We start from the raw sequence: 15,436 nt of genomic DNA, 5'->3' as shown, positions 1-15,436 counted from the left end.
ATACGAGCATAAACCAGTATTGTTTTCCTATTAAATTTGAGGTACTTGATTACAGTTTTACGTTACAAAGGATGATTATGATGATGTGTTGGTGGTGTCATTGGTTTATAAACATGATTTTCTGTACTTGATTAAATTATTCATATCTCTCAGTTTTGAATAGTTAATGTTCCCTCTCACTTTAGAAGGATTTGTTCACTAGTCTTTAGGTTATTATGTATGGGGTTATATGTTGTTTTTTGCTTGGATAGTAGGATATGATACTAGTTTTAAAATGTAGAAATGCAGTTGTGCTAAAAAGGGTTGCATTGACGAGGTATGCAAATTTAATGATGGTTCAGAAATTCTTTATAAATGAGATTGTATGAATTCTAACTTCTTTAAGTAGCAACTGACTAAAAACAGTATTTATTACATTCTGGTCACAGTAAAATTTCTTTAGTAGTTTTTTATATATATTTTTTCAGAGAGGCAGAGTAGTACAATAGTTAGGAACATAGACTTAGAACCAGACTGCTTTACTAGCTTGTGATTTTGGCAAGGTTACTTAACTTTTCAGTGTTTGTTTTTTTTTTTTTTTATCTTACTTGTCAATTGAAGATGAAAATAGTACTTAACTTTATTTGGTTGTCGTGAGCAATCAATGAGTTAAAATATGTATAGTGCTTAAGACTGCACCTGGCATATGGGGAAGATTATGTAGGATTTGCTGTGATGATTCTTCATCATCATCATCATCTTCAAGATAACCTTCCTCTTAGAGAATATATTATAGTAGTAATTTTTAATGCTAATGATAGGAACTCATTACACTGAAAAGATATTTTGTATAGTCTATTAAAATAAGTAGTTTCAGAAAAATTTAAAGTGCTGTAATTAATTCATGAGGTGGTGCTAATAACAGCATTGAAAAAATAACTGATAGGCTTGCATGTTCTATTTGATAATTATGGTAATAGTTATTATTGTGTCCTTGCAATATTTTTCATTGCAGTTGTGTTCCAGGGCATGGGTGAGTATGGCACACGTGTACCAGAGATGACACATGGAAAAGGTTGCTTTCCTATGGAACAGCTGTTGTGTTCTAGCAACAGCTACTCCTATAGTAGCTTACATGAATTTCCCTTCCTATTCAAGAAGCACATGGACAACTCCTGTGCCCTGACTTAGCTCTCTCTCCCCTTCCTGCTACATCACACCTTTAATCTCAGGATTCCTTGATGGGCTCTTTTTTGTGTATTTGGAATTTGTGTTGAATGATTTAAATATATAGAATTAGATTTTCAGTTGATACAGACCACATTAACAACTGTTTTCCCTAAGGAGTTACCAGAGTTAATTTCTAATTTCTACTTTCTTTTCAATTCTTTAAAATCTGTATTTTAATAATTGATCTAACTTGTCTGATGTTTACATTAATAATTATATATTATGGCTACAGTTTAGGAAAGTGAAGCTAATTGTTGGCTCCATGTGCCAAGAGGCACCTTTAGTTTTGTCTCTTTCCAGTTAACTCTATGTGCCCACCCAGTCACTACCCTCACCACCACCACTACTCCCCAATAAAATATCTCCTAGATCCACACTGCTTGCACTTCTGTCACTTAAGTTCAGTAATAGCCTGCATACCTGGACTACAACAGTATTTTCTCAGTGGTCTTAACTCTTGCCAGTCACTCTTCTCATCAAGTCATTTGACATACTATTTCCAGTGGTACTGTCTTGTTTGTTTATTTAGTATAAATTATTTTTATTTTTATTTTTTTTAGTATAAATTATTTACCCTTGGATTACAGATTTTCCATCATATGTAATATTAAAATTAACACAAGTTTTGGTAAAGCATCTCTGGACACCAACAGGAATAAATTCAGTGGAAGAGTTTGGTGTTGGTTATATAATTTGTATAGCTGCTTAATATAACATACTTTCTCTTTTATAACTTCTAGCTTGGAGATTTTTTTGATTAAAAAGAATGAAGGACTAACATGGCCAGAGCTCGTGGTCGGTGATAAACAAGGAGAGTTTATAAGAGACTCAGCCCAATGTGCTGCAATAGCTGAACGTTTGATGCATTTGACCTCTGAAGAACTGGTAAGCAATTACAGTAGTAGTGTCACTTTCCAAAGGCCCAGAAGTATGTTATATGAGAATTATGCCATGTTTTTCACACATTATTTTACATTTGTTAATGTTAGAGACATAGATTAAGCACTCCAGACTGGTGTTTGAATATAGTTTAAATTCTAATATTCATTCCTTACACTACATGAATACATATATATATGTGTGTATGTGTGTGTGATTGTTATATATAAGGTGGGCGTATCTCTGTGTACATATATATGTATACACATGCATATATACATATATATTCACACATATACACAAGTATATATGTTCTTTTTTAGAAAAATCAGTAGACTGTTACAGGGACAAAAATTATGATTTTCCTGTCTACCTATGCAAATAATCTACTTGTCATCACTGAAATTTTCTAGGTTATTTTAGACACAAGGGGTTAAAATATTTACTATGATTTTGATTGATAGAGTAATTCATTGTAATGATTACAATAATATACTACTCATTCAACTATGAGATTTTGTTGAAATGTTCCAATCGGATAACTTTTAAAATAATATTAAAAATTTGAATAAAGCATACCAGAATTTCAGTTATAGGCTTATTCACCAAAAATTATATCAGCACATGTAAAATGTCTGACTTATTGCCATCTGTGGAGTTAGAGCAATGAGGAAAAATATTTGAAGACAGTCATACTGTAGGGTTACTTGTATCCTAAAGTAGAAAGGAAATTAGAATATTGAAGTAAATGTTTCTGTCAAAAGAAAGCATGGCCAAAATGGAGAAACCAAGTTTCATGTCTGCCAGCAGTAATTAAAAATCTCAGGAATCACTAGAATTCATATATAAGACTATGAAACTGTGATTTCATAGTCCTGGTGTTCTAATAAGTCATGCAGGCTGCATTGCCCTACTGTGTTCCTTCTTTCAGCAAGTATTTATTGTATTGCCCTCTGGAATGTAATAGTAGTTACAGTAGTAGAGGTTTGTTTTGATATTGTAGATTATTGCTATTAACTGCCTTTTAAACTTGATTTTTTTCAAATGAATATCGGTATGTATGAGTAAATTATTTATGGCTGAACACCAGTGTGTTTGTTATAATTTGAAAAAAAAAACATAGAATCTTATTATCTGCAACTGGAGACTATCTTGTATTTCAAATCATTATAATTTTTCTTGCCTTTCTGCATTGATTAGAACCTTTAATCCACTATAAAATAGAAATGGTGAATAGTGAAAGCAGACATTCTTGCCTCATTTGAAATCTTGGAAAAAGTTTTTTAAAAAATGAAATCTTGGAAAAATAATTGAATATTTCACTGTTAAGCATTATGGATTATTTTTGACATGTTGAGAAAGTTTTTTTGTATTTCTGTCATACTGAACATTTTGTATCATGAAAGGCTATAGAATTTTGTCAAATACATTTTTTTTTATAAATTAATTTTTATTGGTGTTCAATTTACCAACATACAGAATAACACCCAGTGCTCATCCCGTCAAGTGTCCCCCTCCGTGCCCGTCACCCATTCAGCCCCACCCCCCGCCCTCCTCCCCTTCCACCACCCCTAGTTCATTTCCCAGAGTTAGAAGTCTTTATGTTCTGTGTCCCTTTCTGATATCTCCCACACATTTCTTCTCCCTTCCCTTATATTCCCCTTCACTATTATTCATATTCCCCAAATGAGTGAGAACATACACTGTTTGTCCTTCTCCGATTGACTTACTTCACTCAGCATAATACCCTCCAGTTCCATCCACGTTGAAGCAAATGGTGGGTATTTGTTGTTTCTAATGGCTGAGTAATATTCCATTGTATACATAAACCACATCTTCTTTATCCATTCATCTTTCGATGGGCACCGAGGCTCCTTCCACAGTTTGGCTATCGCGGACATGGCTGCTAGAAACATCGGGGTGCAGGTGCCCCGGCGTTTCATTGCATCTGAATCTTCGGGGTAAATCCCTAACAGTGCAATTGCTGGGTCGTAGGGCAGGTCTATTTTTAATTCTTTGAGGAACCTCCACACAGTTTTCCAAAATACAGCATCCATTCCTGATCAAAACTCTTCAGAGTGTAGGGATAGAGGGAACTTTCCTCGATATCTTAAAAGCCATCTACGAAAAGCCCACAGCAAATATCATTCTCAATGGGGAAGCACTGGGAGCCTTTCCCCTAAGATCAGGAACCAGACAGGGATGTCCACTCTCACCACTGCTATTCAACATAGTATTGGAAGTCCTAGCCTCAGCAATCAGACAACAAAAAGACATTAAAGGCATTCAAATTGGCAAAGAAGAAGTCAAACTCTCCCTCTTCGCCGATGACATGATACTCTACATAGAAAACCCAAAAGCCTCCACCCCAAGATTGCTAGAACTCATACATTTTCTTCATTTGTAGGATAAACCCCACTTAGTCAGGATGTATTATCCTATTTACATTTTACTGGTTTAACCGGGTTTGTTAAATGTTGTTGAGGAGTTTTTGCATCTGTATTTGTGAGGAACATTGGTCTGTAGTTTTTGTTTTTTTTTATTTTTATTGTCATCCAGTTTTGATATTTGGGTAATGCTGATGTCATAAAACAAGTAGGGGAATGTTTCCTGCTTGTTCTTTTTCTGGAAGAGATTGTATAGAATTGGCATTATTTTTTTAAAATATAGAATTTGCAAGTGAAACCATCTAGAATGGAGGAAGGGTTTTTTGGAAATTCTTAACCGCAAATTTAATTTCTCATAGATATGGGATTATTTTGGGCATCTATTTCCACTTTTATTGTCTTTTTTCAGTTCCCAGTTTCATTTCTGTTACTAGAGTATTTTCTCCTTTTTGCTTACTTTGGATTTATTTTGCTCTATTTTTAAAAATGAAAGTTTAAATGATTGATTTTTTAACCTGCTTTTCTATTTAATGCTATACACTTCATTCTAAACAATACTTGCCCTGCATCCTCCAAAATTTCAGACTATCTTCTTAATTTCATTAAAGATTGATTTGATTTGGTGCTGTATTTCCATTTTTTTTTATGTGGCTGATATTTTTTTTTTTAAGATTTATTTATTTATTCATGAGACACACAGAGAGAGAGAGGCAGAGACATAGGCAGAGGGAGAAGCAGGGCCCCTGCAGGGAGCCCCATGTGGGACTCCACTGGATCCAGGGAGCTCCAGTGAGTGGAAGGCAGAGCTAGAGAGGCTCAATGGCTGAGCCACCTAGGCTATTTATTCCCTGTTTGTTCTTACTCCTGGGGCAGAACTTTTCATGAATGTCAGCTGAAAGTCTAGGATGTTTTCCAGGGCTTCTCCTGTGTGAGCCCTAATCTTTAATTTTTGTCTTCTGAGCACTTGAATAATATCAACAGTCAACTTTTGAACCCCTTGCCTGCTGCTGCTTTCCACTTGTCTTTTTCAGCTCAGCTTGAAAATCAGTAAATGGCTACAGAGAAGCCGCAGAGTCTAGGGTTCTCTGTAACTCCCCTTTCTCTGTAATCTTGTCCTTTTAGAATGTGCCTGCCTTGATAGTCCTGAACTTTTAATTTTTGCCCTCTTCAACAGGTAATGGAAAGGGGAAAGGAGGGAGAAGTACAGAAGGTGCTTTTTGTATGCTGCTGGACAAATAAATATATATGTTCTTGAACTGTTGAAAAAATGCCCCCAGCTAATTGCTGGTAATTGCATTCCCAGCCAACCATAACAACCAGAATGGTTTCCACTGATACGTAGGCTGGAACAGACAACCACAACTAGTGGGTGAGACATGGACAGGTTTGATAATACAGATCTGTAACTCCCCGCCATTTCGTTTCAGAAGCTTTCTCAGGTCATTTCATTAAATTCTCAATAACATGACAGCATTTTTGGCAAACTGGGTATGTGGATATTTGGTCAGTCAGTTGTAGAATTACATTTCTGTTGTTTATATATGCAATTTACCACTTGAGCATTGGGATTCTTTTACTCTAGAGGTATATAAGACCAGACAGTGATTCTTGCATTAAGCAATGGAACATATTAAAATTAATGATTGCATGTATCTCCTCTTTTGGCTTATTAGCTATACCTCTGTGTTTTAGTTTGGGGATATTTGTATGTGTGTTTAGCAATTTTGGAGTTAACACTCTACATCTTTAATTCATCACCTCTATCGTTGAAAGGTATCACTTTGCTCATAACTTAAGAACTTCACAATGTATTTCCATTTCTTCATCTTTTGTATTATTCTTATTGTACATACAAATTATCCTTATTGTACATTTTATTTAATGTTGTAAACTCAATAAGTGTTATTTTAACTTTAATCAGTCAATTCTCTTTTAAAGAGATCAGAAATATGGGGGGGGGGGGAATGTCTTACATTGACCCACATCCTTGTCTTTTCCTCTGTTCTACACTTCTTTGTGTCAATTCATATTTCCATCTGTTGTCATTTTTCTCCTGGCTGAAGAACTTCCTTTAGCATTCCTTATAATGTAGGTTTGCTGGGTAAATTCTCTCAGCTTTTATTTGCTGCAAAAATACTTGTTGTCATCCTTTTAAAATATTTTTTAGGTATGTAAGTCAATGTCGATGGTTTTTTATTTTCTCCCTTTTATAACTTCAATTATACTACATTGTTTCCTGGCTTGCACAATTTCTGATGGGAAGTTGGCTATAATTTGTATCTTTGTTTCTCTGTTCATGTGTTTTTTTCCTCCTCTGACTACTTTTAAGATATTCTCTTTATTATGACTTTTCAACAATTTCATTATATTGTGATTTGCAGTGAGTTTTTTTCATGTTTCTTTGACCTTTCTGAATCTGTACGCTGATAGTTTTCATCATTTATTGACCATTCAAAATTTTTTCCATTCTTCCTGTCTTCTTCCAGTTACTTATTTGTTAGACCATTTGATACTGTTCCACAGGTCACTGCAGTTGTGTTTTTTTTGTTTGTTTTTTGTTTTGTTTTGTTTTTTTTGTGTTTCATTTTAGATAGACTGTTGTTTCATTTCAATCTCACAGGTCTTCTGTCCTGTCTCATTAGTTGTCAGTCCCATCTTTTTTGCTTTCCGTTTCAGGTATTTTCATATTTAGAAATTTAACTGGCTTTTTTTATATCTTCCATACCTCTATCAATATACACATGTTTTTCTTTACATCTTTGAGTATATAAAACATGTTTATATAACCTACTTTATTATCTTTTTCCGGTGACTTCATCATTCTGCCATTTCTGTTCTTGCTGATTAGGATTTATTGGTCTTAGGTCTGAAATTTAGGTTGTTTTTAAAAATTTTATTTATTTATTCATGAGAGAGAGAGAGAGAAGCAGAGACACAGGCAGAGGGAGAAGCAGGCTCCATGCAGGGAGCCCGATGTGGGACTCAATCCTGGGACTCCAGGATCATGCCCTGAGCCGAAGGCAGACACTGAACCGCTGAACCACCCAGACGTCCCTGAAATTTAGTTTTTAATTACTGCTATAATCTTGATATTTATAAGAATGAAGAAATCCATTCTCTTATTGATGGTTTATTTTATTTTCTGATCTAAGAATCCAAATCCAGATAAAGAAAAACCTCCTTGTAATGCTCAAGAGTTAGAAGAATGTGACATTTTCTTTGAAGAGAGCTCCAGTTTATGCAGATTTGATGTCAGTACATTAAAAACTACTCATGTGGTAAGTACTTGATTATTATATTTCTAAAAATTTATGAATAAATACAAGTTACATGAGATGGTAATTGATTGACCTAATGTATAATTTGTAGAGCTGGCTTGGGATTGGCACTACTGGCTATGATCTAAAACTCCTCACTCCATGAAATGGCAGTTTTATACCAACATCCCCAATGAAACAGTGTTGTGTTCTTTTGGTAGTTTTGTGTATTTGATATCTTACGATTTTTTTTTTTTTGCTTTTTTTTTTTTTTTTTTGCTATTCAGATTTTTATATATAGTTACAACTAATTTATAATAACCTCATATCTTTTTTCATTTGAAATTATGACATAAGTACTTTATGTTGTCATTTCAATTTAATTTAATGGCTGGGTGACACTATATAATGTTATTGTTGGTGTTCATATTTGTATTTAGTGGTTGTCTTACAGAGTATAGTATATACATCTTTAGTAAATGATTCTCGAATTGCATTATTCATGATGATTTTTTTTTTAAGATTTTATTTATTTATTTCATGAGAAACAGAGAGAGAGAAGCAGAGACATAGGCAGAGGAAGAAGCAGGCTCATGCAGGAAGCCTGATGTGGGACTCAATCCTGGGACTCTGGGATCATGCCCTAAGCCAAAGGCAGACGCTTAACCACTGAGCCACCCAGGCATCCCTGTTTTTTGTTTTGTTTTTTTGTTTTTTTTAAGTCCCTTTTTTACATAAAGCCTTTTACTGTATTCAGGGGTTTTATCTAATAGAGTTACAGAAGTCAAATTTGACCAAGGCTCTAACAAATTGATTTTCAGTCTATATTCTCATTATGTTAGCAGTTATTACCTATTTAATTGCAACTTACTTACCCTTCAGTTTTTTGTTTGATCTTTACTAATTGGCATGCAAGATACAGGATTTTTAGTCTGTGGGGTTTTTTACTATTGACTGTTTCATAATATTACTTTTGACTCTAGTGAAGAATTTTTTCATTTATATGTTTTGGTGTTTCTGATTGACTTGTGTGACCTTTTTTTTTTCTTAAAGATTTTATTTATTTATTCATGAGAGACAGAGAGAGAGAGGCAGAGACACAGGCAGAGGGAGAAGCAGGCTCCATGCCAGAAGTCTGATGTGGGACTCGATCCCAGGACTCCAGGATTATGCCCTGGGCTGAAGGCAGGCGCTAGACTGCTGAGCCACCTAGGGATCCCCCTTGTGTGACCTTCTTTATAAAATGTGTTCCTAAAGAGCATGTATTGATAGACTTTCGTTGTAAGTAGGTTCTGTCTTCAGAAGGTTAAGAAATGCCCATATGATCCCTCATTGTACCACATTTTTAGGGATGATATTTGGTAAACATTTGCAGCAATTTGCATACTCTAGAACTGTTTAATCACAGTTCAGTGTTAATTGCTGATTTAACTCCAATGATTTGGTATTTGTATAAATTGCAAAATGATCACCACAATCAGTCTAGTTAACATTTGTCACCATACATAGACATTTTTCTCTTATGTTGGGAACTTATAAGGTCTGCGCTATTAGCAGTTTCAAATATGAAGTATAATATTAACTATAATCATCATGCTATGCATTACAATCCCCAATACTTACTTAAAACTGGATGTTGATAGCTGTTGACACACTTAATCCATCCCCCAGCTGCCATCAGGTGTGAAGTGTGAGGGAATATCTCATCATGGTTTTGATTTGCATTTCTTGATATTTAATGTTGTTGACCACCTTTTCATGTAAAAGATGGCCATCTATAGGTCTTCTTTGGACAAATGGTGTCTATTTAGTTCCTTTAATCATTTTTTAATTGCATTGTTTGTTTTTTGCTATGTAATTATAAAAGTTAATTATAAATTTCGTATATTAACCCCTTATCAGATAGGACTTACAAAATTTTTCCCCATTCATTAGGTTGCCTTTTCATTTTGTTGATTGTTTCCTTTGCTATTGAGAAGCCTTTTAGTTTGAAATAGTTCCACTTTTTAATTTTTGCTTTTGTTGCCTTTGCTCCAAAAATATCATTGCCAAGACCAATGCCAAGAAACTTACTGCCTCTGTTTTCTTTTAGGACTTTTATGACTTCAGATCTTATGTTAAACTTTTTAATCCATTTGAATTAGCTTTTGTGTATGATGTAAGGATAGTGGTCCAGTTTTGTTCTTTTGTATGTATGTGGCTATCCAGTTTTCCCAACATCATTTATTAAAGAGATGGTCCTTTCCCCATTGTATATTCTTGGCTCCTTTATCATAAATTAATTGACCATAAATGGGTGGGTTTACTTCTGGACTCTGTTCCATTGGACTCTATTTTTATGCCAATACTATACTGTTTTGATTACTATAGCTTTGTAATATAGTTTAAAATCAGGAAGCCTTTTTTTTTTTTTTTAAGATTTAATTTATTTATTCATGAGAGAGAGGCAGAGGGAGAAGCAGGCTCTATGCAGGGAGCCCGATGCGGGATTAGATCCCAGGTCTCTAGGATCACGCCCTGGACTGAAGGTGGTGCTAAGCCGCTGAGCCACCCGGGCTGCCCCAGGAAGCGTTTTCTAAGATTGTGTTGGCTATTTGGGATTCTGGGGAAAATGTCATTGGGAATTTTGATAGGAATTTTATTGAATCTGTAGACTGCTTTGCTTAATATAGATATTTTAATAATTTGTCCAATACATGAGTGTGGAATATCTTTCCATTTATTTTTGTTTTCTTCAGTTTCTTTCACTGGTGTCTTACAGTTTTCAGAGTACAAATTGTTCAACTTCTTGGTTAAATTTATCCTTACTTCTTTTTGATGGAGTTGTTAATATTATTTTCTTAATTTTTCTTTCCAACAGTATGTAACTAGTGTATGGAAATAACTGCTTTTTGTATTTTGGCTTTGTATCCTGCAACTTTACTAAATTTATTAGTTTTAACATTTTTTTGCTAGAATCTTAAGGGTTTTCTATGTAATATGTCATCTGCAAATAGTGACGGTTTTACTTTTTCCTTTCTGATTGGAATGCCTTTTATTTCTTCTTCCTGCCTTAATTGCCCTGCCTAGAACTTTCAGAACACTGTTGAATAAAGGTGATAAGAGTGAGCATCCTTTTCTTGTTTCTGATCTTTGAAGAAAAGCTTTTAGTTTTTTAATGTTGAGTTTGACATTAGCTGTGGGCTTGTCATATGTGGCCTTTATTATGTTGAGATATGTTCTCTCTGTACCCATTTTTTGAGAGTGTTTTATAAATGCTGAATGTTGTTAGATATTTTTTCTGCATGTATTGAAATGATCATATGATTTTTATTTTTCGTTTTATTGATGTGGAATATCCTAATGATTAACTTACAGATACCAAACCTTCCTTGCATTCCTGGAATAAAACTCACTTGGTTATATTTTATGACCCTTATTATGTATTGTTTAATTCAATTTGCTAATATTTGGTTGAGAATTTTAGCATCTGTGTTTAACATCAATATTGGCCTACAATTTTCTTGTGGCATTTTTGTTTGGTTTTGGTATCAGGGTAATGCTGGCCTTGTAAAATGAGTTTGGAAGTGTTCTCTCCTATGCTATTTTGGAAGACTTTCAAAAAGATTCGTATTAATTTTTATTTAAATGTTTGGTAGAATTCACCAGGGAAGCTCTCATCTTGGATTTTGTAGGGAGGCTTTGATTACCAATTCACTTTATCCATTTCTTTAAATTATCCTATTTGTTAATGTAGAATTGTTCATGGTAGTCTCATTCTGATCCTTTGTATTTCTATGGTATCAGTTGTAACTTTTTCATTTCTGATTTTGAGTTCATTCTTTTTTCTTTGGCAAGTCTAAGTCTAGCTAAGGTTTGTCAATTCTGTTTATCTTTTCCAAAGAACCAGCTCTTAGAGACTAAAAAGACAATAGAAAAGATCAGTGAAACTATTTCATTTATTTCCACTCCCATCTTTGTTATGTCCTTCTTTTTAGTAACTTTGGGCTCTTCTTTTTCTGGCTCCTCGAGGTATAACATTAGGTTATTTGTGATTTATCTTGTTTCTTGTGGAGGTCATTTATTGCTATTCAGTCTTAGGAACATTTTTACATCATTCCAAATGTTTTGGAATATTGTTTTTCCATTTTCTTTTGTCTCAAGGTATTTTTTTATTTCTCTTTTGGTTTCTTCTATGACCCATTAGTTGTTTTATAGCATGTTGTTTAATCACCACATATTTGTGAATTTTCCAGTTTTATTTTTGTAAATGATTGTAGTTTCATACCATTGTGGTCAGAAAAATGCTTGCTATGATTTCATTCTTCTTAGATTTATTAATATTTGCTCTGTGGCTTAATATATGATTTATTCTGGAGAGTGTTCCACATTCACTTAGAAGACTGTATATTCTGTTGCTTTTGGATGGAATGTTATATATAGAAGTCTGTTAAACCCATCTTAATGATCTTCTTTTTTTTTTTTCATCTTAATGATCTTCTGAGTGAATGATCAAACTATTGGTGAAAGTGGGATATTCTATTCCTCCAGGTCTGTTAGTATTGCTTTATATATTTAGGTGTTGCTGTGTTGGCTTCATAAATATTTACAAACATTATATTCTCTTGTTAGAGTGACCTTTTTATCACGATATAATGTCTTATGTCTCCTATTAGTCTTTGTCTTAAAGTCTGTTTTGTCTGATATAAGTATAGCTATCCCAGCTTTCTTATAATTGCCACTGAATGGAGTATATTTTTCTATCCTTTCACTTCCAGTCTGTGTGTTCTTACATCTGAGGTGAGTCTCTTCTAGGCAGCATATACATGGGTCTTAGTTTTTTCCTTCTTTTCAGCCACTCTGTATTTTTACTGGAGAATTTAATCTATTCATATTTAAATTAGTATTGGTAGGTATGTACTAATTGCCTTTTGCTACCTTTTTTTCTAGCTATTTTGTAGTTTCTCTGTTCTTTTCTTCTCTGTCTTCCTTTGTGATTTGATGATTGATTATTCATAGTAGTATGCTTAGATTCCTTTATCTTTTGTGTATCTACTACAGGTTTTTGCTTAATGATTGCCATGAGGTTTACATTTAACAGCTTATATTTATAATAGTTTGTTTTATGTTGATAACTTCAGTCTGAATGCATTTGAAAGCTCTCCATTTTTACTCCAATTTTATGTTTTTGATGCCACAATTAACATTTTTTAATATTGTTTATCTCAACATCACTGTATTTACTATTGTTTTTTAACGTTCATATTATCTCTTTAAGTGATTAACCCACCATATTTAGAACATTAGAATATTTTGAAAGTTAGTATTATTTACCTTTACCAGTGAGATTTGTATTTCCACATGCTTTCCTGCTTCTGTTTGGCATCATTTTTTGTTCAGCCTAAAGAAGTTTCTTTAACATTTCTTACAAGGTCAGTCTAGTGGTGATGAACTCCTTCAGCTTTTGCTTCTCTGGAAAACTGTCTCCTGCAATGCTGAATAATATCCTTGCCAGGTAGAGTATTCTTGGTTGGAAGATTTTTTTCTTTCAGCACTCATACTACAATCTTCTGGCTTGAAAAATTTCTGCTGAAAAAACTGCCGCTAGTCTTGGAGGGATGGTGGGGGTCCCTTGTATAAAATAAGTTGTTTTTCTTTTCCTGATTTTGAGATTGTCTCCTTGTTGGGGCACCTGGGTGGCTTGGTTGGTTAAGCATCTGACTCTTGATTGCAGCTGAAGTCGTGATCTTTAAGGTAGTGAGATCAAGCCCCACATCAGGCTCCACACTGAGTATGGAGTCTTCTTGGAATTCTCTTTCCCCTACCCCTCTGCCCCACCTTTCAAGCATGTGCTGTCTATCGCCCTCTCGAAAAAAAAGTTCTGTCCTTTTTTAACTTTTAACACTTTGAATATGAGACGTCTTGGTGTGGGTCTCTTTGAATTTGTCTTACTTGAAACTTTTGGGCTTTCTGAATCTCAGTGTCTTTCCTTCCCTATATTAGGGAAATTTTCTGCCCCTTTTTCTTCATTCTAGGATACTTATAATGCATATGTTCTGCTTAATGTTGTTCTATAAGGCCCATAAGCTATCTTCACTGTTACTTCCTTTTTATCTTTTTGCTGCTTTGATTTGATAAGTTATATTGCCTTGTATTTGAGTTCACTGATCTTTTTTTCCTATTTCATCTAGTCTGCTATTGAAGCCTTCTAGTATATTTTTCAGTGATGTTATTCTTCAATTCTGTTACTTCTGTTTGATACTTTCTTACATTTTTTTGTCTCTTTGTTGAAGTTTTCACTTTATCCATTCTTCTGTGCTTAGTATCTTTATGACTTATTTCAAACTCTTCATTGGGTAAACAGACCACTTACCTACATTTCATTAAGTTGTCTTTCTGAGGTCTTATTGTTTTCTTTCCTTTGGAACATATTTCTGTTTCTTCATTTTCTTGACTTTGTGTTGGTTTCTATGCATTTCATAAAACAGCCACCTCTCCCAGTCTTGCAGGCATGGTATCTTGTAGGAGGTGAAACTTAATGTTGAGCTCTGCTCTAGCTCTTGTCTCTCAAACCTTTTTGATTGTACAAGCAGCTTATTTTACTTTTTGTAGCTCCTAGTATTTGAGAGTGTACCAAAACCTGTCAGTGTCCCTAAGTGGAGGATCTCAGTCAGCTACTTTAGGCTGACTGGAAGCCTATCCCCCAGGCAACAGCTTTTAAAGTATGCAAAATAATATAGTCATGTTGGACCATAAACAGAAGTCCCACTGTCCACCAGAACCAGGTAAACTAGAGGTGTCTCCATGTGGCAGCTACAAAAATCAGAGTGCCAGAGAAGTATACAAGCTCCTTTCTAGGAGATACTGGCACTTTGGAAGAAGGCAAGGAAATAGCACAGCAATAGTACCTGATGGTCTCCATCCCTGAAAAGTATCTCAGAAGTCCTTGTATGTGTGTCAAACCAGAAGGCCATCCCTTGAGCTAAAGTTCCAGGCCAAGCAAATAGGCCTTTTTCACAGAAAGACTGGGATGTTTCATTCTGCTAGTGCTGTGTCCTGGTGGTAGTAGCTGACCAGGAATGACATCTCCAGGTGTAACTGTCCCATGCGACCCAGGAATAAAAGCTCCACTACTAGAGATATGCATTTTAGGGGGCATCTGCTGGGTAGCAGCCATAAAAACTGAGACCACCAGATTAAAAACTGGGGTGCCTGGTGTGTGTACAACAAGCTTCCCTCTGGAGATGATGTGCCCTGGAATACAGAAGAGGGAGAGTGCAAAGATAGTCCTAGCCTTCTGAGATTTCTGGAGAGGGTTATAGCTAGCTCTCAGTTGTATATTTAATTAGAAACCTGCCTTCAGGCTGCAGCTATGAAGATAAACTAATCGGCCACTTTTACGAAAAGAAAGACTGGGTATTTGAGGTTTTTGCCTCCATGCTTTTCCCCTAGGGGTGGTAGTTGGTTAAGAATTCATTCTCTGTCCTATACAGGCTTGTGGAACCTGCAAGTATAAACTCCACTGGCTACCAGAGCCAGGTGATCTAGAGGCCCCTCATGGATGACAGCCACAAAAATTGGGGCACCATTTAAGGGTACAGACTCCCTTCTGACAGATTCTAGTACTCTGGAGGGAGGCAGAAAGAGAATGCGAAGTTGACACCTGCCAGTCTCTCTCTCTTAGGAGCATTCCAGTATGCCTCTAGCTGTGTATTAAATTAGATG

At 34.9% G+C, this 15,436-nt stretch overlaps 1 protein-coding gene across 2 annotated transcripts in view; it reads left to right on the top strand.

The window, feature by feature from the left end:
* Positions 1-15,436, top strand: part of NUDCD1 (NudC domain containing 1) — an 80,901-nt gene that overhangs the window by 38,241 nt on the left and 27,224 nt on the right. For both annotated transcript variants that reach the window (XM_055314406.1, XM_055314407.1), the window contains 2 exons: positions 1,950-2,094; positions 7,628-7,753. In XM_055314406.1, the coding sequence (XP_055170381.1) occupies positions 1,950-2,094; positions 7,628-7,753 (271 nt within the window). The remainder of the gene's footprint in view (positions 1-1,949; positions 2,095-7,627; positions 7,754-15,436) is intronic.

This window comes from Nyctereutes procyonoides, unplaced genomic scaffold (assembly GCF_905146905.1).
Source record: "Nyctereutes procyonoides isolate TBG_1078 unplaced genomic scaffold, NYPRO_anot_genome, whole genome shotgun sequence".
Classification (NCBI taxonomy): Eukaryota; Metazoa; Chordata; class Mammalia; order Carnivora; family Canidae; genus Nyctereutes; species Nyctereutes procyonoides.
This window is presented reverse-complemented; position numbering and strand designations above follow the sequence as displayed.